Source organism: Elaeis guineensis, chromosome 4, assembly GCF_000442705.2.
Source record: "Elaeis guineensis isolate ETL-2024a chromosome 4, EG11, whole genome shotgun sequence".
NCBI classification, from domain to species: Eukaryota; Viridiplantae; Streptophyta; class Magnoliopsida; order Arecales; family Arecaceae; genus Elaeis; species Elaeis guineensis.
The window spans coordinates 56,540,035-56,565,030 of record NC_025996.2 but is presented as its reverse complement, the minus strand read 5'-3'; the positions used below and the strand labels follow the sequence as shown (position 1 = coordinate 56,565,030).

General features: G+C 36.0%; 1 protein-coding gene across 3 annotated transcripts; it reads right to left on the bottom strand.

Moving 5' to 3' along the window:
• Positions 1 to 4,372: 4,372 nt before the first annotated feature.
• On the bottom strand, positions 4,373 to 22,343 carry LOC105042492 (uncharacterized). Of its 3 annotated transcripts, XR_012140977.1 has the most exons (6): positions 22,045 to 22,343; positions 19,616 to 19,772; positions 5,729 to 6,273; positions 5,472 to 5,640; positions 4,901 to 5,124; positions 4,373 to 4,683 (listed from the first exon to the last, which is right to left on the bottom strand). XR_012140977.1 is itself a non-coding variant. In XM_073256570.1 (5 exons), exons 1-5 carry the CDS (start codon positions 22,076 to 22,078, stop codon positions 5,013 to 5,015), a joined length of 1,017 nt encoding a protein of 338 aa, XP_073112671.1. In that variant the 5' UTR covers positions 22,079 to 22,343; the 3' UTR covers positions 4,790 to 5,012. The 3 variants fall into 3 exon arrangements, 2 of the variants coding, with proteins under 2 accessions (XP_073112671.1, XP_010918029.1); XM_073256570.1 differs by lacking the exon at positions 4,373 to 4,683 and having other exon boundaries at positions 4,790 to 5,124; XM_010919727.4 differs by lacking the exon at positions 4,373 to 4,683 and having other exon boundaries at positions 4,790 to 5,124; positions 5,472 to 5,653; positions 5,772 to 6,273; positions 22,045 to 22,341.
• Positions 22,344 to 24,996: the final 2,653 nt, after the last annotated feature.

Genomic DNA, 24,996 nt, shown 5'->3' with positions numbered 1-24,996 from the left:
AAACAACTCCACCATATCCATCATCAAACACCCCCATATCCATCACCAAACACATGAAGTTTGATGCTGCATTCTGCAGTGAGAAGATTTAATGCCCACAACTCAGTGAGAGGTCACATGCCAGACCTTCCCACTGTTGATCAATAGCAATACCTCTCTCTTCCCTAAATTCTCAAATCATGTATCGTACGATTGCCTCCACATCTTTTCCACCCTCTCTATCAGTCCACCTGAACTGCATACCCATTAACCTTCACGTTCCACTCTAATTTTGTTAGTGTCTAATGATTTCCATACGCGCTTATGAGATAGTAACATATTGCAGTAATATCACACTGCAATAAATCTGTCATGAAAGAGATTCTTTGCCAGCTTGACTTTGAAAAGGCATTTAATAAGATGAAATGGAACTTCTTGCACAATAATTGGGTCTACTGTTATAAGGCCTGAAACAAGATGACCCACTATTATTGGAGGTGCTATTTCTTTTGGTAGCTGATGTTTTGGAATCTGTAATTTGAATAGAACTGCATCAGTTTTGAAGGTTATTCTACGAGCTTTTGAGAGTGTACCTAGTGTCAGAATTAAGTTTCAAAAAAACCTTGATGTTTTGCCTCACCACACATGGAGAGAAGAAGCTTCTCCTTTGCTTTTCTAATGAACCTAAGTCGGGTTTTTTCCCTTCTACACATCTCTCATAAGCAATAGAACATTTCCCGTCCATGATGGCATCATCAGAATCGCACCGCAACTACAACTCTGAACTCGTAGAAGTCATGAAAGTTCACCAAATCTGTTTACTATTGCACTCTCCAACTAGAGAGCAAAGCGCAATGTCTGCAATCGCTAAAGAGAAGAGAAGTGGTGTCCAATGCTGGTCCTCAAATCCAAAACAATATATCTTCCTGACACAATCCCCTACTGCACCTGCTTCGACAATCTCATATTAGGTCTGAAGCTTGTCCAGCCCAAAATGATGAGGGTCTAGGCCACTCATTGGATTGGAAGATGGGAAAAAAAAGGATGCAAATAAGAATGGGATCGGTTTGGACTGGTCGAGTGCGTTGGCTTCTCATGCAGCATGATGCGCCATTTCCGATTTCCGATCTTGATATCCACCATTAGGCTTTGGTTTGGGAGGTAATTTGAGTACGTGGCTTCTCATGTACAGCACCGCATCGACTTCTAAGACTTCTGACAAGTAGGCACCTCTAGCAAGCCCTGACTAATTAAGAGGATGGACCACGTTACAGCAATGTGCAAAATGCACATTGCAGCAATTCGAATTACAAGAGATATTTGCAATTCCATACAAAATATATGGAGATTTTTTTTCTCCTTCAGCCAACCCTGAGTTGGCTTTATTGGACTCAAAATGTTGGTTGGGTTGAAAACAAAGCAATGTCCATCAAGCATGCATCAATCCATGACACATACTGCCACAAATTACATTGTCACTATTAAGGGATCCAACCTTCTCTCTCCCAGCTCCCTCTTTCCAAAGGAGTAGCATTTTACTGGCCTGATATATTGGATTCACATATCGCCAAATACCAGTCATGCCTACAATCAGATAAGCTCGAAGTGGAGAATGAAGATCTGTGAAGACAGACCAACTCCAACCAGATGCAAATCCAGAGATGCTTAGAGAATGAAGATGGGGGGAAATTTTTCATTAAAAAAAAAAGAAGAAAAACAAAAGAAAAAAACAACAACCAAACTAAAGCAAAAGGGAAAGGGGAGAATAGGAGAGGTTGAGTGTTTGCTTACAATCCTCATTTCTAATTTGACCTCAAAAATTACGCGAAGAGAGATTCAGAAGATAACAACCTTTGGGATCAAAAATTGTCAGTTCCACGAGAGATCTAAAGATCACATCAACCTTCACAGGTTGTGGGCGCAGGCAAAGGCAACAATATGCATGGTGTCATCAGCTGATGCCTCCTAAATACTGCAGATGAAATCTACCCCTCAAATGCTGCACAGACATCAGATGACATTTACACGTCAATGAGGCTGCGCACTTCACAAACATGGGTTCCTTTGGTAATATTTCATTGAGAAGTCGTAAGCTTTTGGCCTGTGATTACCGTACACTATCAAGTTATTCTGCTTCAGATGTTGCCTCAGTAAACCTTTTGCAGGTGAGAAGTGATCAAATTGTAGCTTTCAGTTCCCTTCTTGCAGGTTCCTCCATTTCACGCAGTTGCCGAAAGCTCAATTTTGGAATTTTTCATCACCCTCATCAAGATATACAATCAGTAAACCCTTTTTCAGGTGTAACATTTATCTTTCCCGAGCTCCTTTTCTCTTCAAAGATTAGAGGGGAAAACAAATGTTTCGATGTACAAAAGAAAACAATACCTATATTCTTCAATAAATGGACCTCCAACCGCAGATTCAACACTAAGGAGATAGGCTGCTCATCAACACCACGTCACATTCACCGATAAAAAAGGTTAATGTTACCTTTGATTCAAGAAAAGAAGGCTGGAATTGGATGAAAATTCTGGCTTTAGACCCATTCTAATATTTGGTTTAGGCAAAAAGCAACATAATCACGCTAACGCGATTCTCTGGAATAAAGAAATTTATGATTCCATTGTCGAACAAAAAAATTGGGCACTCCATTTGGATGGAAATGGGTCTTATTTTGGTAATAAATTATATAACATTCTTATAGACTTATAGTATAAAGTGTATTTTTGATATGAACCAATTAACAACATTTTATATCAAATTTTAGAAGTAATTATATTATTAAAATATAACTACACACTAAATGTATAATTAAATAATTAAAAATTATCTAATAGAAAAAATAGAAAATAAAATAAAACTGTAGTAGAAAATATAAGAAAAAACCAAAGCAATTAAAACACCAAAAAAATATTTCAATATGCTAATTAAAAATATGCAATAATAAACAAAATAGAGACCAAGTGTATTAACCAAAAATATAAATATATAATCTTCAAATATAAAATTGAAATAAAAATGAAAACTTAAAATGCCAAAATAGATATAATACAATACAAAGGAAAAAAATAAATTACAGACAAAAAATAAAAAAATAAAATAGAAAATTTAGAGTGTAGGGAAAATATAACAGTAACGATAATTAGAAAAATCTAAAAATCTATGCATTAATTAAAAACAAAAATATGAAGCAAAAGTAAACTATAAATTGTATATATAGATAATAGACACATAAGAGTAAGCAATGAAAATGCAAAATAATAACCATAACTACATTATAAGAATTGTTACTTAAAAGTTGATTGTGTAGACATACAATATTATGCAAATTCTCCAAATTAATAATAACAAATATTGTTCTAAAATTTGGCTCTATTCCTTAATTAACATTATATAAAAGATTATTATAAAATCAATTCCCCTCTAATACATAACTAGCTTAATTAATTATTAGAATGAAACTAGCTTAATTAATTATTAAAAATAATTATTTCTTTGTGCACTCTTTCATCTTTGCACTAAACAATAGAATAGGAATAACAATTCTGATTCCTTTCTTCCATTCCCTTTCCATTTTGATTTCTATTGCAATTCTTTTCCATTCTTATTAGCCAAACAAGAATGCTTCCTCACATGTACGTTTTTTGCAATAATATCCACATCCTATTTAGTTTTTTGTTAGTTTTTATGAATAGATAGTAAAAAAATTGGGGCCAAAAGAAAGTATGTACTATAGTCTGCTACACTACCCACACTGTCTGATGCAAGGCGTATCATACTAATACCAAATTGATATAATGTCTCATATCAAACCAAAACTCGATATAGTGTCTCATACCATATTAAACCGTATAGCAATATTGTAATAAAATAGTACCGCTATCCAAACAGCGAACTTTAATCTGTATTTTTGTATATTTCTTTGTAATTTTAAATTAATTTAATGATCAATTTATTTTGTTATATAAATTATAGTTAATACATATCAAACTCTTAGAACGTTAGATTATTATCTCTTGAAAAGGAGTAAATGATAATTACATCATTCACAAATTATTATATTCAAAAATTCATATTCCAATGAGACATCCTACAAGACACTAGAATGAGTACCATCCTATGTGTTGAAACAGGATTGTCCCAGCATTTTAATCGAAACATCCTAAGACATCCCCTGAGATAGGACAGGATGGGACGGCAGCACATCTCGTTCTATGAGAAACTGAAACAGCACCATCCCATGAGATGTAAAACCTTAGCTACATTAAAATCATAATATTGTTTTTCATACATCAAACATTTAAAATGAAATCAACCAGCAAAACCGATTTGCGCAAATGATAGCATAACCTTCATGTTATAAAGTTCTAAAATCAATTCTGATACCTAATGGTAATTATTATCATTCAATTAGCCTTTCACAAATATATTAGAAATTTGGTAATACATGATTCTTAGTTTGTATTGCATAATATGCAGCTCTCCACAGATAATATTACATTTTCTTGGGATACGAACCACAAATTTAGCCATTGTAGTAAAACATTATCCAACACCATTTTACTATTATCACAACTTGCCAGACACTTCTAAGTCATAGTTCTATATTGAGATATTGTGGATAGAAAGGCAGCACCTCAGGTCTCACCAAGATATGGAACTTACACCACTTCAGTGTAGCATGGATCAACGTTGACATTGCAGCTCCAATTGTCAAAGCCATCAACAGGTAAACAAGGTAAGTAGAAATGTAGGAAGAATAAGCAAGTACATATTAGTTTTAGATGAAGAGACGCGGGAAAAATGAATCTAGATGTTAAAGAAAGAAGTACAATTAATGCATTGTTCAGTAACAACAAGAGAGCAATTGGCTTTAAGACAATTTTCACAGTAAAACATTCAGAAAAGAAATGGCACATACCCTTCACAACAGCACCATGCTATTAAGCAACAAAAGCATTTAGCAGTGAGAAGGCACATTTCATCTCATGAACCCTGATAGATCATTTATCAAGGGGTACCATGGATGAGATTTACATTTTCTTCCAAAAGTTAATAATACCATCTGTTAAAGATTTCAGATTCTCCCAAAAGCTTGCTGTCTTTGGAGATTTTTCTCCATGCTCAGAACTTCTTGGCTGTTCACTGAACAAAGAAAATCAGCAAAAATGTGTTAAACATCTCATTGTATAAACATGGAGAAATATTTTAGAAGACTGGACAAGAAAATAAAAAATAAATTAATATTCTACATTTCATTTTCATAAGTCTATACTATATAGCTATGTATTTATAAGAATTTGAAGTAAATGCTATTACCATAACCAGTGTTTAGAGCAACACAAAGTGACATCAAGGTTAGTAAAAATACAGTAATCCAATAGAAGAAACAAATACAGAAAAAGCACGGAATAAGTAATGAATAGCAGCTGAACCCGAGTCAGAGACAAGTATACCTAATTTCAATAAGGGTATATTTATAACAGGCTTACCGATGAAGTTCCTCTGTTTTAGGAGCTTCATGATTTCCCATCTGCCCAACTCCCTTTAAGTTGTCCATGTCCCGAGAAAATTTGGTAGTGCTTATATCTGTTCTATTGCCTTCTATTTGTCCTGAAGCAGACTGTGAGATGTTTATTTCAGTTTCCGACTTTAAAGACACTGAAGATTTCTCCTGCATAGTGTGCATAGTTATCAGCAATAACTTACATATTTATTGGAAAACTAAATATCTAAGACATCATGATACTTGAAGAATGAACTTCCTGGTCAGAGGGTTTTGAAGAACTGACAACTTGTTGCTCACTAGAAATGCTGCTAGTGGAAGCACTGGAGTTTCGATCCCTCTTAGAAACCTGAGCACTATCTTGCAATCTCTCCTGAGAAGGATCAACCACCATCACTACAGGGCTTACAGGTTCTTCAATGGAAGGCTTCTCAATGGCTTTATCTTCATTTGCTACCAAATGCATGTTTGCTTCATCATCTTTCAGGGATGGGCATTCATCTACCATGATTTGGTTAGTGCTTTTCTTATTGGATTTTGTCTTTGCTGTCGTCCTAGAGGTTAAGATTTTTTTTTCATTAGACAAGAAATGTTCTTTTGCAACGGAACTTGGGTCAATGACCTTTTCTGCTTTTTCCAATTGAACTACCTCAACCTTGTTTGAAAGGGACAGTTTATGGCTGTATTCCAATTCCTGAATGATCTCTCTTATAACATAATAAGACCCACCAATCTCTTGGCGGATATGAGAAGCAGTAGGGAACTTTCCTGCATTTGAGGCTTTGTACCTGCACCAAAACAAGGCATCAAATATCCAACATAAGTTTCGTGATCACAACAACTGATCCAGCAAGTTTGGGACCATTGCTATGCAGGGTTTGCAACAGAAAAATAAACTACAGGCATACGCAATTTATTTAATATCATCAGATAATGAACTGAGTTGAGAGAAAATGTATGAAAGTACTGAAATCCTGATCAGCTACTAGAGAATGTATCTGATCTTTTCAAAATTCCGAATGCTGTGCTGGTTTTGGTATGCAAGTTTTTGAAGAATGATCCTGAAGAGCAAACATCATAAGCTTCTACATACCTAAGCATGTCTCCAAACCTTAATAAACTCCCTTCAGACGTGCATATGACTGTTTGTATTGCAACGTTAAAAGAACAAACTAGTTTTTCATGCTTCTATGGCTATGAAATTAATGTACGAAAAGATGGTAACCTGTGAAAAAGCAACATAGTCCCCATAGGCTCCCAAGCATTAAAATGAACCCTAACAATTTTAGATGTTGCACATCCTACATATTTCAATTCTTTTTCTTTTTGAGAGTAAGGGAGGGGACCCACCTGCACTCCAAGTACTCAGGTTCAAATACTTGGGATGCACCATCCAAGACTCGAACCTAGAACTAAGAAGAGGATTGTCAAACTGTGAACATGGGATAAGCCCCAATTCACCTAGCAAATTTCAACTCATATTCCTTCAATCCATTCTAGATTCATAAATAAAGACTAAAATATCAAATTGTATCCCTTTTGATAATTCAATGACAAACAGATGAAATGATGTTAAAAGTAATAAATTTATCACATATGAAAGGTAAAGAGTTGATGTTAGGTTGCCAGCCAGTCACAAAAATATGTCAAAAAAGTCATATTTGCGAATGAGAATGCATAAAGCCGATCCCAGATTGTTGGAAAAAGGCTAAATGATTATAATTATGATTAACAAAGGCTGCTATCGTATTGAGTATGATCGAACTCTTTGGTAATTGCAAGATTTCATATATCTTTATTAAAGAAAATAGAACGAAGAAACAAAGTTTACAGTTTATGATCCACCTTTAAAGAAAAATTGATTTAATTGCAGTAATTTGAACTGAGTTGGATGCAAAATTGGATTTAAATACAGAAGTCTGCTTGTGGGAAGCAAGAATCTTATCAAATGCTTGTCTAAAGCAATGCAAATCTAAGTGATGGATTTTCAGCCATGCATCATACTGATATCCAAAAAAGACCACAATTTATGTTATGTTTTCTTCTTTTTTTGTTTTGTTTTCACTAAGATCAGCTTTCGCATAATATAGGATTAAAATTTAATCAGAAAGATAGGTGGCAGTATGAGGACAAGTGCATGAAGTTAAAAGCATCACAAGTGGTCATATACCCCATGTGGACTACCACAAAGCCATCCACTCATAATGCGGCATTACAATCTGTTTAAAGATCAGCTGTCCAAGTAGGACATTCATGCCATGGCAGATTCTTACCCATTATAGACAGAGTTGGACCAAGGATGCTAGTTCTCCATTTTCTCTATGTTCAATTCAATCATTGGAGCTAACAAGAACTTAGGTGGGGGTATAACTTTATATGAATATGGGTAATGTAGGTCATGAACATTGGGAGAGATGTAAACCACAACATGCTATTTATCAAAATATTTAATTCTTTATTTTTATACTAAGATATATATGTAGGCTTTATAACAATAAAGAATTGAGAGTTGGAAAAAGGTTTTAACTTACAGATGAAACTGATGCCATTCAATAAGAACTGAGCCAAAACCATTACCTTAGACTTTGTTAAATTCATCGGTTTGTCAAAACAAACCCAGTTTGGGACCAAACTTGGTGGTTTCAGCCATATTCCCACGTTCATCAGTTTTGGTTAAATGAATCCATATTCGGACCAAAGTGGGTGGTTTCAGCCATATTGAGGCAAAACTATATATATATATATACATATAAAGTGTGCCGTTTGGCTTTTTAGGTTCATATGATATCATGGCTACTTGTTCACATTTAGTTAGTAATATTTGTTGACTCTTGGTTACTTATCATATTTTGAATTGAAAGAAAGTATTTTGAACTCTGACTCGCAGTGTAGCACTCCGCATCTATGCTAATTAGTAATTCTAACAGTAGGTCAAAAATTCCAAAATGCTGTCAATCATACACCAGTATCATTTAAGTTTTCAATTAAACAAAAATATCTTAGAATAACAAGAAAAAGACAGAAAAAACAAAATTTTCCATATATATTTTTTCACAATTTTAAGTATTGGTTACAAATGAATTACCTTTTTCCAGGATTTGGCTAGCCCTCAATAAGCATTCCTACAATTAAATATAGATTTTTTTTTTTGGCAATTTTCAAACAAAAGCAATTGCAAGTTCACTTTAAAGAAACCTAAGAGAAGGGTAATCTATGACAAATTTAAGAGATATTTTCAAGCCTTTATAGAGATTCTTTGTGGGGGGAAAAAAGAGAAAATGACTGTACAAAATAGATCTAGTCCACCAACTTACTCCAGCATAGAGGGTTCACAAGTGTCAAGCTTGAATCTGCACAATCTAAGCCAAAATCCTACAAATGTAAGGTGAGACTTATGTAATATTAGTCTTATTTTTTAAACTTTGTTGAAAGGTGAGGGAGAGGAGGAGGGTGATTCATGGGGAAGTGGAGGAAGAGACACAAGGAGAAAAGAGAAAGCAAGTGGCCAAAGGGATAAAGAGGTCAAAGGGGAAGGAAGGAGAAGGTGCTATGAAAAACAGAAGGAAAGGAAAAATATTCTAGCATGTAAGGGTGTTTTAGGTTTCTTTTTCTGCCCAATGGTCCAAGACAGGTCAACTTGGTTAGGTACAAACTAATATGGATTGGACCCATACATCAGAAAGTCTTGATTACTGCAAAACTAAATATACTAATCCGAGAGCAGCATTTTCCAAAATGTGTAGATGTAACTACAATTTACCTCTCACAAAAGCTCCACAACAGGGTAAGGTTGGGGAAACTGTAAAAGGTTATCACCTAAAGTAGAGCTATGCTTTGTGAAATAAATGATTCTCAGGTCAAACCTAACCAGAATACTCGAAAAACTTGTTGATCATCTAACCACGAATAACCTGTTTAGGGTGGATTGTCTCAATCCCATCAAGTAGCTATTTTGGGGCTCAGCTTTAAAAGTCAGCCTCCAATCATTTGATTAAAGGCAACTTTGTATATTACTGCAAGGTGTTCTAAATCTTTTCTCACAAATTCTAGTTTTTGTACATCAGGTCAGGATAAATTTTAGCAAAGAGTTGTCCAGAGATATTTTAAGTCCAGGCTGATTAAAGAACCATCATTTTCCATACTGAAAGCCAGTCCTTAAAAGAGTATATTTTCAAGTTACTCATTCTTTCTGCTGTCATAAACAACTAATACAGGTTGCTAGCAATGAAATCCAAGCTAAAACTAACTGCTAGTTTTTGTTTCAATCAGTTTTGGTAGTTTCAATCAGTTTTGGCTGAAAAAGACAAGTTCTGGTCCAGTATCCACGGCACCAAGCCTAAACTAATGAATCTAGACATGGATGCCTTTTTAAAATTTTGTTTTTGTGTTTACTATCATAGTTTGGTCATATTTCTTCATCTCTAAATACATATATAATAAAGTGTCAGTATTCAGTAAATTTTCTCATATTTCTCAAGTTAAAAGAGGGATAAATACAAGCCTTACCTCTAATGAGCCAAGGCCTCCAAAAAGGCCTTTAACACAATATTTATAATTTGTAAGTCTAATGCATACTAAACGGAAGACACCATCAATCATAGTAACATCCAAATCACATATAATATTAAATAACTACATGTATTCAATTAAGTAGTTGCTACCTTCAGAACATTAAAAAGAAAGCACCCATTAAATGTCTTGTGAATTCTAAGTAAAAGTGATGAAAATATTTGAATACACCAAGGATTAAAATGCTTGGGAATTGCTCAAGTTCAAGAAGTAACACACACACACGTGTTTGCCATAAAAAGTTACAGAAAAATTTATGAATTGCAGTAATATGCATTATAAACTTCAAATCTTCGAGTTAAAGCAATCAAAAGTACACAAAGAACCTAATGTCACAATCACAAGCGACTTTTTTTAAATTGAGTGATCCCTCAATGGTGACACTCTCTCTTGTTTGGTTGGGTCATGAAACGAAGGATGGATAGCCTCCATTCACTATTTGGTTCAAAAAATTCTACGAAGGATGGATGAAAAGAAGAGATTGTCCATCTATCCTAGCCCACCAATTTGTATCCTCTCAAATTGGGAGAGTACAAGAACAAATGGATGAAGCATATGAGGAGGGGGTTTCTACGTTGACAAAATTATCCCTAATTAATATTTTGACAAGACCTTAACACTTCTTCTATTTTTCTATTTATATTCACTATCTTTTAGTTAACTATTTATATAAAATTAGCTATTTAAATTAAATTATAAATTAATTAGTTTCTTTATATGATTAATATATATAAATAAATAAATTCATATATGATTGATGTATAAAATTATTTATTAAACTAAATTAAATATTTATATTTTATATAATTATAAATTATAAAGATTATAAGTTTGAATATTATTATACTTCTTTAATATAAATATGTGTGATAAATTAATAATAATAATACTTTTTTATCAAAGCATAGTCTAGTAAACATATCATACAAATATCATCCATCTTTCTCCTCATTTTTTCTATACCAAACAAATAAAGTAATCATTTTCATCCATCCTTCCATGTTTCACCAAATACACGAGAAAAAGATGAATAGAAGGCCCATCCATTCTTCTCTATCCGTCCTTCATTCAATCAATCCTTCATTAAATCCATCCTTCATACCAAACAGAGGTTTTTTCTCCCTCTAGTGGAGGGGGTTTTTAATCTTGGATGGTGTCTTAAGTGCCTTGGGTGGATTTTTTCTCCTCGAAAAAACATACTCCAAATGTTTAGTAATAACTAATCATGACTTCTTTTATTGTTCTTTCTTTTCAACATTTCTGAGTTTTTCCTGATTTTTTCCATCAAAACTCTAGAACTTGGAGAGGATTTGCTGAAATCGTTAAAACAGAAACTCTATAAGCATGATAGAATCAAAAACTAAAACTAGGTTTACGAACCTTACCTTCATCCAACACTATTTTGGCAAAAGAATAGCTTTCATTGTTTGAATTGAATTAAAAAAGTTGAAGTAGAAGATCACTTGGCAATTTGTTTCTTCTTTTTCATATGTTTGCACCTATATCTTATTTTTTATTTCTTTTTCTTTTTTCAAAACCAACAAGACTAGAAAGTAATGCAAACAACAGAAGCCACTTCAAATTTCTCTGTTCAGGAACTAGTACCAGAAAAACTATACTAGACCAATCAACTAGTTACTGAGACTAGTTTATGGCAAGATTGCTGCTGCTTCATTAAATTTCTCCATTTCAATGCATGGAAAAGCCAACCTGGGCAATGTATAATCGACGCTACTTAATTTCTCCTGTTTATGAGAAGTATTATTAAAGTCCTACTTTCAGGTTTATGCCAAATTTGAGCCTCAAAGAACAAAGGGCAGAGTATCTCATTGATCCCTAGTTAGAGGATGGTTTAAAACCTAATTTGGATGAGGTTTTCCTATGATCAGTCTAGCCTTTAGTTTCATGTCAAGGAAAGCTTAGTACCTTAGTTCATGTTACAGAACCTTACCTTTATTAAAGTTTACCTCTGGGGAATCTAAAGCCTGGATTTGATTCCAATATTCAAATATTGTTAAGATTGGTTCATTATCATCCTTAGCCTTAATTTTCTTTTCCGGAATGAAATTTGGTTGTTGTTCAAAGTCCTTCTAATCCCTAGATTCACTTTCTCGAAATATAATTTGGTTGACTACTTCCTTGTTTTCAATTCATAAGACCAAAATCATATCTGGTTTAGCTTTGTCCTGAGTAACATGAGGCCTTACATTGTCATGTCCAAAATGAACCAGGTCAAAGTTTGCCTCTATCAGTCTAGACCATTAATTTGTAATTGTAATTAAGATCTAAGTCCAGAAAAAGGAAAATCTGTAAACAAGAATATAAACTTAAAAATGGTTGATTCTTAATAAGCATATATTGTTGATGCAATGGAGATGAGATTCAAGAAACATATATCCATATCCATATCAAGAAAAAGCAGATATGTATATAGACACCATAAATATCCAATTTGTATTCAAATATCCAAATCCATTTTCCATCATGTTTAGTCTCATATAGCTCTCATAAACTCCAATGAGAAATAAATGACAACATCAGCATGTTTTCAATCTGCTGCTCTGCATCCTTACCAGTCAACCATTTAACCCAAAGTGTGCAATTTAGCAGAATTATTAGGATTCACTAACAGAGTCATGTGATTGAAGGTTCAAGCTAATCAAGTTGGTAAAGCCTCTATAGTTGTACCAACAGACCTGAATTCAAATCACAAGTTAACTTGGTTTTGATTTGGGGGATAAGGGATGTTTGGGAGAGGGCTAACCATGGTTCACCAAACTAAATGGAACTGCATGTCTCGAGGCATGCCAAACCATACCAATGGCTTCCGCTATTCAAAATGAGACACCAACGAGGAGGGGAGAGAGCAGGAAAGAGAGGAAAAGAGAGAGAGGGAGAGGGAAAGAGAGGGAAAGGTTGGAGAGGCCGCCAGAGGGTTGCCAAGGCCATCAGAGGTTCTTAGAGCCCCCAGATGACCAGAGAAGGGGGGAGAGAGAGAGAGAGAGAGCTGAAGAGAGGAAGAGAGAGGAGAGAGAGAGAGAGGGAAGGAGAGGGAGAGGCCGTCGGAGGGCTACGAAGGCCCCCAAAAGTCCCTCCCTCTTTTGGATTGAAATGGGGTTATTCGCCCATGTTTCAATCGAATTTTCATTTTTGGCCGACTAATAGTGAAATTGGCAACCGTATTTCACCGTGAGTCAACCAAAAATACAAATTCAATCGAAACAAGGGCGAATCACCCCTATTTCAATCCAGAAGAGGGGAGGGATTTCCAGGGGCCTTCCCAACCCTCTGATGGCCATGACCGATCGCCGTCAGCCTATCCCCCTCCTTCCCTCCTCTCCCTCCCTCCCCCTCTTTCTATCTCTCTCCTGCTTTCTCTCTCTGGTTCTCCCTCTCCCCCGTTGTCTCAGCTGTTTCGGTTCAAACTTGGCACAATGATGTAGAGGCATTACCGAATCGTGCTGCCAACCGACCGATCTGAGCTCCGATACCGACATGGTGAACCTTCGACAAATCCTTTTTTATGAACCTATAAACCTATGGACCTCTTCTTCTGTGAAAAATTAATAATAAAAAAAGTCATGTGATCAAGTGGATGCAGTTATTTTGTTGTTTTATATACAATCACTTTTTTTCCTAAAAATAATAAAAAGACTAATGAGCCTGTATACTTTGAGTTAATAAAACAGTTTGGAAAAATATCTTGTGCACAAAGTTTAACATCCATTTTCTATCCATAGTCATATCTTCAAGGTTAATATCTGATTTGCATCCTTATCCATCTAAAGTGTATACAGGCACTGATCAATATCCATACTTCCATAGCCATATAAAAAATTGCCAAAAAAGAATGGATAGAAATATGGATGTACTAATATATGTTCTGTGTCCTATCCATTTTCAGCCCCAATAAGCAGACATATACGTATACCAACTTAAAATTAGAAGTCTATTTTATATTTATGATTCAGAATCTTTGGATGGGACAACTTAAAGCTACAAATCTAACCTAAACATACACACTATACATGCTAAATATATCACTTGATAAAGTTTATGCCCTGGCCAGAGTCCTTAATCAACGTCAATGCAACATCCACTTTGTACTATATCCTGCCTACACCCAACTCCGGAAAATCAATGTCATGATTCCACTAGGCCAAGCTCAGATCAAATTTGCAAAATTTATTATTTTGCCATTGACTAAATAGATACATCATATATATCATCAAAAAATAGCTGCTTGATATGTTCAAGTCCATTATAAGCTTTGGCTAAATGCTTCCTAATTTGCATACACCTCTTGCCCAAACCATTCGCAACAATCCATTACAAACTGAATGGCCAAGACAACTCAAATTGGCCCATAATCTCCAATTGCGGGTGTAGGTACAAAAGCAACTACCATAGATTTCGAGACTTCTATGCACCAATTTTCCAAAAAATGGAAGAGAATCCTCTATTTTGTTTACGCTTTCCTATGCTAGTTAGTGTTTTAAAAGGCAGTTATGATGTGCAGGCCAAGATTCACAATCTTGGTGCTAGATGTGTACCGATACTATGTTGGCATAGTGTCGGCACACTTGATACAGGGTCCATTTTGGCATACCGAAACTTGGTACGTACCCCATACCAAGCCTTGGTTTGGTACCGATACAGTACAATATTGCCTAATATGGGGTGATAGGCATTGATACATCATACTTTGATACAGATAGTCCAAGGACCACATATAGCATATGAATTATATAGGCCGCATATTGTACTTAATAAATAATAACAATTTTAATATTTAACATATATATTTAATAAATATTTAAAATGAATAAAATATATTGAATACAATAAGCAATAGAACAATTTTTAATAAATAATAACAATATTAATAACAATAAATCTAGCAAGTAGTGCTTCCTGCTTAGCACTTACTTGAGAGTCATAATCATAGCATAATTAACTTATTGAAATTATCAATATACAACTATCCAATCGATATGACAGTCACATCCAACCCAACCATCAACTTGAACCTACCCTATTTGCATGAGTTTATACAAGAGTGGCAGCATATATGGTTGTGCTCTGCTAGAAGGGCCACATATGTGGTTACACAATGATAAGTAGGACGTATATTGTTGCAACATAATGCTAATCATTTTGCATATGTATTTGCAAAGTGCTAAGCAAACCACCTTTTCAATCCAGATGCATCTTGACCATATATAGCAGCATTTAGGGAATATGGTGTAGTCCAGGGACCACATACACATAATGCACTCCACCACTCCATTGTCACCTCTCTTCTAGCTTATGCTTTTGACCCTACCATCACCTCCTCATTCACCAATCTGATTCGACTCTGCCCTTCATCAAGTCATGGCCAATAATTATGCCCCCCTCAAATCTAGTGAAACCAAATCATAGTGAAGATGTCATTTCTGCCCTTTTAAATGAAAAACTGAGATTTAAAAGTCCCATATGTGAGAGGATTACAATTTGACCCCCACAACTCTCAGCCACTTGCACATTGTTGGTCTCTTCTTCCCATCTATCAAGATGAGGGGTGACAAGTCTTGTGGCTAGGTTGTAGTAGATGCAAGGGCATGCCACCAGCATTGGATTAGCCGAAAATAGAATGATCAAAGGATGATGATGGAAGTAGCATGGATCCAGATGTCCTAACCTTTAAGGACTTCGCTACTGTCACACTATCCAAGTGAAAGAAGGAGAGATAGGGCATAATCGGACTACGGTTAAATTACTCTATTGCTATTCCTACTAGTAAATTAGAGTCTTACCGAGGAACTAAAAGCAAGTAATTTAAAAATAAAGGCAAAGATAGATAAATTGGTTTCATTGATAGGCAAAAGGATTTCCTGTTCGGAGTACAATCCATTATTTACAATAAAAATATTGAATAACTGTTGAGTTTCTTTAACCATCCCTACTAGCTCATCAGAGTACTATCCAAGGTTTGCCATACCGTGTCGAACCGGCCGGTACACCCCATCTCGTATCGGACCAACAGGAAACCGACATGATTCGGCCGGTAAAATCGGTACACCGACGGTATCGAAGAAAAAAGAACAGAAAGTGAGAAAGAGAGAGAGGGGAGGGGGGAGGAAGGTGGGAGCCGCCGGAGGCCGGCGGTGGCCGGCTGCGGCCGTCGGAGGACTTTCGAGCTCCGTATCGCCAGATAGGGCTTTCAAGAGAGCAAAAAAGAGAGAGAGAGCACTCGGAGGGGGGCGGAGAACCTACCGGACAGACGGTGCCTCAGTTGCGAGACTCCCGATGGCTGACGAGCCGACGCCGACGGCCTGAGAACGGTCGAGCGGGCGGAGCCGCGGACGTCTATTTCGATTTTTTCTTTTTTTTTTTTTGTTTTAAACTTATAAAGTCGGCAACTGGGTTGCCGACTTAAGAATTTTTTTTAAAAAAAATAAAAATTGTAAAGCCGGCAAATCATTTGCCGACTTCACTTAAAATCATGTTTTTTAAAAAAATTTGCAAAACAGGGACGATGCCCCTGTTTCATGCTTGCGGCGCCACGCGCATGGACTGTGCCCTTCGACGGCCACGGCAGCCAGTCGGAGGCCGTCCGGCGGCCCCGCCGGCTCCTTTCCCTCCCTCCTTTTTTCTCTTCCTCTTTCTCTCCCTCTATTTCTCTCTATTTCTCTCTTTTTTTCTTCCGGTTCGGATCGTCGATTCGGTACGGTATGAAACCATACCAAACCGTACCGTCAGCCGGCCGAAACGACCGGCGGTATCGGTTCAGCATACCTTGGTACAATCCATTATTTACAATAAAAATATTGAATAACTGTTGAGTTTCTTTAACCATCCCTACTAGCTCATCACAATCTTTAGCAATTCCAACAATTCGGCCTATGATTCCATACACTCCACTTACGGCACAACCGCAAGCCAAATCTTACTCCAAGACACAATAAAGAACCTCCAGCCTATGCCTGCACACATCACAGCCAAGTCCTATTCGTTCGGCCTATATTCCTAGACTTGTCCTGATCAGACTACCTAGCAAGGATCACGTGACTTCGATCTATTCTGATCCTTTAACTTTGTCCGCTGCACTTGCTGCACTCATACACTGAAGTTGTTAAGATGAGGTGTAAACACATACACCTCTCTCCTTTAAAAATTTTCTATTAGACCTTTCAACTTTCCAATTGAGTCAATGTCACCCTTCCATTCTCTCCATCAACCAGCCTATAGCTTAAGTTAGCACATGACTGCTACATGCCTATGTTGACAAGATTTTCTTCCAAGTTTCCCTTTACTATAATTTTTTCCTCATTGCCTTCTCCTTCTCAAATTCCATGTCCCACCACCACCAGACCATCGCTCTCCCATCCCCAATTCCATCTTCTCCTTTCATTTACAGTTGTTGGTGCTTTTATCTATGACTGTCTTCAACTTGCAATTCCGGCACTAGTGCTTCCCTACAGTGGTGAACAAAAGTCGGTGGTAGTGCTCTCTCATTGGTGGCATTGGTGATAAAAAGAAAAGGCTGTATATATAGATGTACATTTAACTCCCAACAACACTTCAATGAAGAGAAATAGAACTACTGATAGAAAAGCTTACCACTGAAAAAGAAAAGGCACAAAGAAAAAATGTAGAACAATTCCACAAAGCAAATACTATTCCCAAAAAAAAAAGAAAAAGTTTTAATGGGTAAAAGTTGAGGTGCCTATTGTCGGAGGTATGGAGGATACCATGGATGACAAACTTGAGGGCGCCATCGGTGATGGAACCAACGTAGAGAATGACGCCGAATAGGTGGAAGAGGGGCTCATAATTGCTGGACTAGCAATAGGAGGTGATTAGCTAGATGAACACGGCAATGAACAAGAGGGTAGCAGCCCCCATGGTCTGATTAAAAGAGATCGGCAAATGCTGATGTATTGCTATAGACAATAGAGAAGTAGAAGATGATACTAAGGGCAGTGATCTTGAGCAGCTAATATCAAGAGGACACAAGCTGGAGTGGGATGAGGTGAAACCACCAAAGGACAGTGGCAACATAGGCTGACAAGGCAAGCATGTGATATTGGAGAGGTGAGTAATGTGATGCTGATATTGGAGAGGAACAAGGCATCAACATCCCCCACTTCGATCTGGCCCTTGACAAACACCTCGTCTCTGCCCCCAGCTCCCTCTCTTTCTCCTCCATCCTCTCAGCCGCAACCTATCCCACATCCACCTTCTAAGCATCTTCACCTACAACACCATGATCCACACCTACATCAAGAGGGACCATCCCAGCCTCACCCTCCTCATCTATTGCTAGATGTTCATTCTCACCATCATCATCCTTTCCCCCTCAAGGCCTACACCAAGCTCATGGCCCTCCAAGCAGGTGAGAAGGCCCACTTCCCCTCTTTCAAGAACAGCCTCAAGATCTCTGTCTTCATCTAGAACAACCTTTTCTAGAGCATCTACAAGGTGTTCAAAGGGAATGGCTGAGAGAAACCTCATCACCTAGAATTCTACCATTAATGGGTGCACTATCAACAGAAGGCCTAATGAAGTGCTCATGCTCTCCAAAGAAATGAGTTTGGAGGACACTGCAAGCTAGATGGATTTAGTATGTTTAGCTTGCTCTGTGCTTGCACCAAGCTCGATGCCTTGGCGCTTAGTCAAAGGGTGCCTGTATACTTGGTTAAGGTGGGACAATGGTGATAGTGGATGAGGCAGTGGGCAATTTGATTTGAGTTGAAATTCTAGAGACTAGAATTTCAAAGAGAGAAGGAAAAATAAGGGGAAAGGTAATTTGGTAATTCTGCAAGCACCTTTAACAATGCTACAAGGTAGACAAGAGGAAGGGTGACATTGACTCAAATTGGAAGTTGAAGGATCTAGTTGAAACTTTTGAAGGGAGAGGGGGCATACATGCAAATGTCTGAAATTTGATATGGTCGAAGTGCAATTTTCCCTTTTAGAAAAATAAAGATAAACTATAGCAAAGCTCTCTGTGCTATTATAGTTTAACTATATTGAATGTGAAAAAAGATGCATAATTTTCCCTTTTCTTAAAAGTGGCCCTTCCTTTTCACACAAGATCCACTCATCATAGCTGACTCAGCATCAGATTGCAAAAAATTAAATTGATATCATTAGATGCATGTCATTTGTTCTCAATTACACACAAATTTTAACATCTAGTTCTATGTATAAAAAGTCTTGAATGCATTGCCAATACCTGCAAGCATAGGTTCATCAAAGATTCAAAATAAAGTAGAGTCAGATATTCCTAATGACATAGCATCAAAGGTTCTAAAAAGGATTTCCTTGCATTCAAGTGTAAATAATTCATGGAGTAATATTTGTAATCAGTGATTGAAATTTAATTCATGTCTAAGTTGCTTCTGTTCTTGATGGAAAATCAAGAAATTCATTAAATATTAAGCATTTGTATGCAACAATGCCCTGAACCTCATTTCTAGACACAAACTTAGACTTATTAACTTGCTGTTTATGAGAGCTTTCAAGATATATCAAACCAGTGGAAATAACTGGCAAATAAGAATGTGGTCTTACGTGTCAACAAAGGCTTCTATCATAGTGCGCCTTTCTTCTTTTGATTTTCTCTGGCCTTTTTGTGGTTTATATGAACCAGAGGGAACTGAAGCAGCAAATGATTTCCATCTCCCTTTGACATTTGACTTAAGCAATGCAGTATATCTTCCAATAAATGCTGTCAAATATACAGAAAAGAGACATTATTTTTTGCTTAATATCAAAGCAAAGAAGTTGCACATAATTTAGTTAAAAAACTCCTCTGTTCAAAGAATAATACTTTTTATTTCGCTCTGCAAACACTGTATAAGTCTAGAGTGAAAAATTTGGTGAGGTAGGATATCTGCATGCCAAAAGTGATGCTTTTGCAAGACAGTTATAGTTATTGTGCCTTAATTAATTGTGAAAAATGTATGACATACAGACTAGGCCTCAATATTAATTGATCTAAAAGGAGCCGAAAGATTTATATGGAAAAAAGAAAGATGGAACTTAGATAACCTTCAGTAGTGAGATGAAGTAGCTGCAATAACATGAATATTATACATTTAATCCAAGCTCATGGGAAAAGTGAAAAACTTCAATTTATAATGAAAGATACATATGATTAGAATGAAATAGTTTCATGAAGCAAAAAAGGGAATGAACTGATAAAGAGTGATGACTGGGTGAATGCAACAATGCGTATGAAGGGAAAAATCATCAGTAAATAACAATACACATAAAAAGAACAACATAATGAAGCCAAACAATTAAAAGCAAAAGACTGATAAAAGGATGGATGTAAAGATGGATAATAAATAGAGAAGATTGTGTGTGCGTGTGTGTGTTTGTTTATGCGTTAATGTGTATGTGTTTATTACAAACAATCCCTAATAATCTGATGCCCCAGAATTTTGATAAAAAGAACAAGCTTATAGTGTCAAGATGTCTAATATTGGCTTTTCTTTTGCTGATATGCCTCTACAGAACTTCCTCTAAAATGCAATCAGCTCAATCAAAACTAGTATGGAAACAATTTTAACATTTTTAGATTGTTTCCTAACAGATATACAAGGGATCATGTCGGTCATGTCCTGCAAAAGCAGTAGGAGATATTTTTTAAAATTATTGATTAGCCAAAGATGTGAATTGAGAAAGCTAGTATTATGGAGAATTTGGCCCTTTATTTTAAGTAATAGTTAAAAGGAAGTCAGAGATTCAAACTCATGTACATAGTGTGGAACTTGTATGCTATCTTTTTCTGAGTTTCATATGACAAAAGCTAATGAGGAAGCATCTTAGGATGCATGTTGTTTAGAGAGGGCACTAGGGCTGAAAACGGATCTGATACAGATCGGATGCTAGCATATTCATATCTACATCCATATTTGTTTTATTTAACGAATATAAAAATAAATATGAATAATAATCAGATGCAAAAATTCATATCCATATTTATTTTTAACGGATACAGATACAAATTAGATATTGAAAATATAGATATAAATACAGATATAAGTCAGATAATTGAAACTTTATGGCTACTGAACCAAAGATATTACTAAGTGAATAATAAATTAAGTTAATAGCATGTTAATATGGTCATTTATTTTTCTTAAAAATTCATGAATGCTATATAAAGTTAAATAGAATTACAAATAGAATCAAATATTTGGATATGAATCTAATAGTTGTCCATTTATATCCATATCCTCTTTTTTTTTTTTTTTTTGATGGATTTGAATGCGAATACGGATATTAGTTGGATGCTCAAATTTCTATCTACATCCGAATAGATTCAGACATGAAAATGCATCCAGACGGATATTGTCCAATCCATTTTCACCCCTAGATACCCTGATGGGCTTAATTATTTTCCAATTGATTTTGCAAATTACTATAGAGTATGACAATACAACACAAAGGTGAAAAAAAATAAAGAGAACAAGTATGTCCTTTAAAATCCATACATCTTATCTTCTATCTTATCATCGTGAGGGTAAATCTCATGTAATCATATTTTGGAAAAACGGAATAGCTACAACTTGCCATTAAATATCCAACACTTCTTCCTCCTATCTCCCATAATTAAAGCTCACTTCATGACTAAAACATTACAAAGAGCAGAGCATCACAGAAGATTTGGAGGGCACAAGAGCATCATAGAATATTCAACACATTTCCAACCGCAAATCAGCAGCATATCTTCCAGAATTACTTCCATGTTTGATAGCATTCAGTTCCGTTACAGAACCTAGGTTACAGAGCACATTTGTCCACTGTTTAAAAGAGTCCAGAGACTTTTTCAGCAATAAAACATAGCATATAACTCTTTGGGGATCACGGAGGGCCTTTAAAATTCCCAATAGGTTTCTTCATTTGCCAAATTTTTTGTCATCAAAACTATACCACAACCACTTCAAGCATGGACAGAGAGAAGATAAGGAGAGGGGAGAAGGAAATGTTACCCCTTCGGGGAACTCCTCTCGCGACGGCCGGCATCAGGACTGGATGGGGATCATAAGCTCCAGGGCGATTCGAATGGCGATCAGAAGGAGAAAGATGGAACGAGAGGGAGAAGAGGGTGGAATCGCTGCGATTCGCTGTCCGGTTGTTTGATTAAGAAAAAAGAACGCGAGAGGAGGACGTCCGAGGTTTTAGGTTAGACGAACACAGAGAGAGCGCGAGAGAGAGAGAGAGGGAGAGGAGGGGTTTTGGGTTTCTTCTGGAAGAGACTTGATTCGGGATTTGGGGTTCGGACAGCAACCGGTGGGCGCACACAAATAATTATAGGAGACAATGGCCCAGTCCCGCATGTATAATGATGGACCTTCAATTTTTGTACACCTACGAACAATTAAATTGGGCCTCCTCCTCCATAATACTTTCTGGGCCAGGCCCGAAGTTGTTTATCCATGCTACAGGAATAATGAAATCTGGCCATTATGGAAGCAATAGGATTACCATAACTGCAGGTGGATTTTCTTCCAAGAAAAAAGGTTGCACACACACCCTCCAGCCATCCTAAACCTAGACAACCTATTCTCATGTATCAACCTCTCTATCATCATCAAGGCCAATTTTTATAATTGTAAAATATATTATTCTACCCATCATTTTATTCTCAACGTACCATAATAATGCCTAACGAAGTTGCAAGCCATCCAAAACCTGGTCATTATATCTCTAAATTTATCAACAAACTCTAAGTATACACTCATTCATGACCTACTTCTCCTTCATAAATAAATCCTCTTATGTAGCTCAAAATATGGAAATATTGTAAGGGTAGGGAATATTCTACCAAGCGAATAAATCCTAAATCCATTAGCTTTCTTTCACTCTCTTTCCACTCCATTTCCTCTATTGGTAGCCTTCTATCTCAATGAAAGCTTCTTCTTAGCCCTCTTCAAGCATTTATTTGTTTTCTTAGCCCTTCTTCTTAGCCCTTTTCACCTCTCTTTCAAAAGATTTTTTTCTTCTTACAATATGTTAAGCTTTTGATAAAGCAACAATTAAGATTTATTTGTAATAATAATCATTTTATGCTATTATTCTCTCCATATAATTTTATCGATTTTTGGTAGTATCTTTACTCATAGTAGTTATATAGAGTCTTATAAGTAGAAAGCATGCAGTTTAAGTTGCAAGTATAAATCATCCCATTTTCTTAAATGCCCACAATTCAAAATGCACAATAAGATAAGTTGCCCATTAGGCTATAACTTAATTGACTATCTTGTAGGAAGTCCACTTATAGTTAAAATGGCGTAGCCACTTGAGTATATATCATGATTTAAAAAAAAAAAATTTTCTTTCTCTCTCCCCCACCTTGCATTCTTTTCCTCCACTACCATTCAACCCGATTACCTTTGGCCCTTACCTAGCCCTCTTTCACCTTCTTTTCTCTCCTCAAGACTTGCATAGCCACCCACTCACTCTAGATGGGGGCTTAGGTCTATGCCTGAACCCTCAGCATCGGAGATTTTGATACTAATCAATTTATCAAAAACATCTTGCTTTTTTTCAAACTCTCTTCCAAATATAAAAAGTGACCTTCTGTATATATAAGTCAAATACTGCAACTTAAGTTGCATTATAACTTGAATTGTAATGCAACTTCAACCACAGAGCTCCAAACAATCTCTCAAAAATTTCTTTTCTTATTTAATGATTGGTAATTAATTTTGTTTATTTAAAAGATATATGCTCTCATATGCCATAAAACTACTTGATTTGCATATTTATCTTTAAAATATTAAAATTACATATATGCTCCTCCATAAATTTGAAATTGGAATTTATATCATCATATCATGTTACATTAAATTTTGTTTTTTCAAATCTAAATCTAGTTGGCTTAAAATAGGGTTAATTTTGTCAATTGATGGCAACTACTTGATATGCTTGTTGAGCATCCTAGGCACCTCTAACTAAGAGATTCTTTGATGGAAAAGTTTAAGAGGCGTATTTTAGATTTCATGTAGATAAAATATCTCAGAGGAGTTATGATATGGTTTGAAAAGTATATACAGCAATAATTAAAATTATAAACCTAAGGGCTCATTTGCTCTTCTCCTATATACGACATAGTTTGAGAAGTATCTACCACAATAAGTTAAAATTATAAACCTAAAAGCTGATTTGCTCTTGTCCTTGCTCTATAATTTTTGCTTCCGAAAAATCTAACAAGAAAAATGAACTAGAGTGAACACCTTATACCATGTCAGTCTTTTATTTCTTCAGATTTCTTGTAATATCAGTTTTTAGAGTTTTTTTGGTCACAAAGATTTATTGATTTCAAAAGAAAAAAAGTGAAAATACCTTGTTTTTGTCTTGTATCATCTTCTACTTGGTATGGATTTTTATATTTCAATTCTAGAAGTTTTACTTTTTCTTTTAGGATCTGAACTTTTCCCTTTTCATAAGATTTTGCTTTCTTAACAAAATTAGACCCAAACAAGATTACTCCCCCTTTTTATTGCACTACCTTTTTGCTTTTTCTTTCATAAAATCTGGATTTCCCTTAGTTTGATTGGGTTGTTTTAACTGAATCCAATCAGACCCCAAACATGTCATGTGTTTCAATCCTAAATGGATCCAAAACCTAAGCCCGCCAACCAAACTGGTCTGAATCATGATGGCATCCAAGATCCAGAACCAAATAAATTAATAACCAGAAGGAATCATTTGCATCACGTATGCTCGTTCCATATATCTTCACCTAGCTTCCAGACATCCCCCTTTGCCCAAACCGATCGCTATGAAATGAAAAAGACAAGAACCACTTGACAAGCGGTTCTGCCCACCTCTCAACACACCTCCTCTACGTGCCACTCCTCCCAACCTCCCTCGTCCCACGTGTCCACACTCTCTCCACCTTTCCTATTATAACCTCCCCGCTTCCCACGCCACCGCCT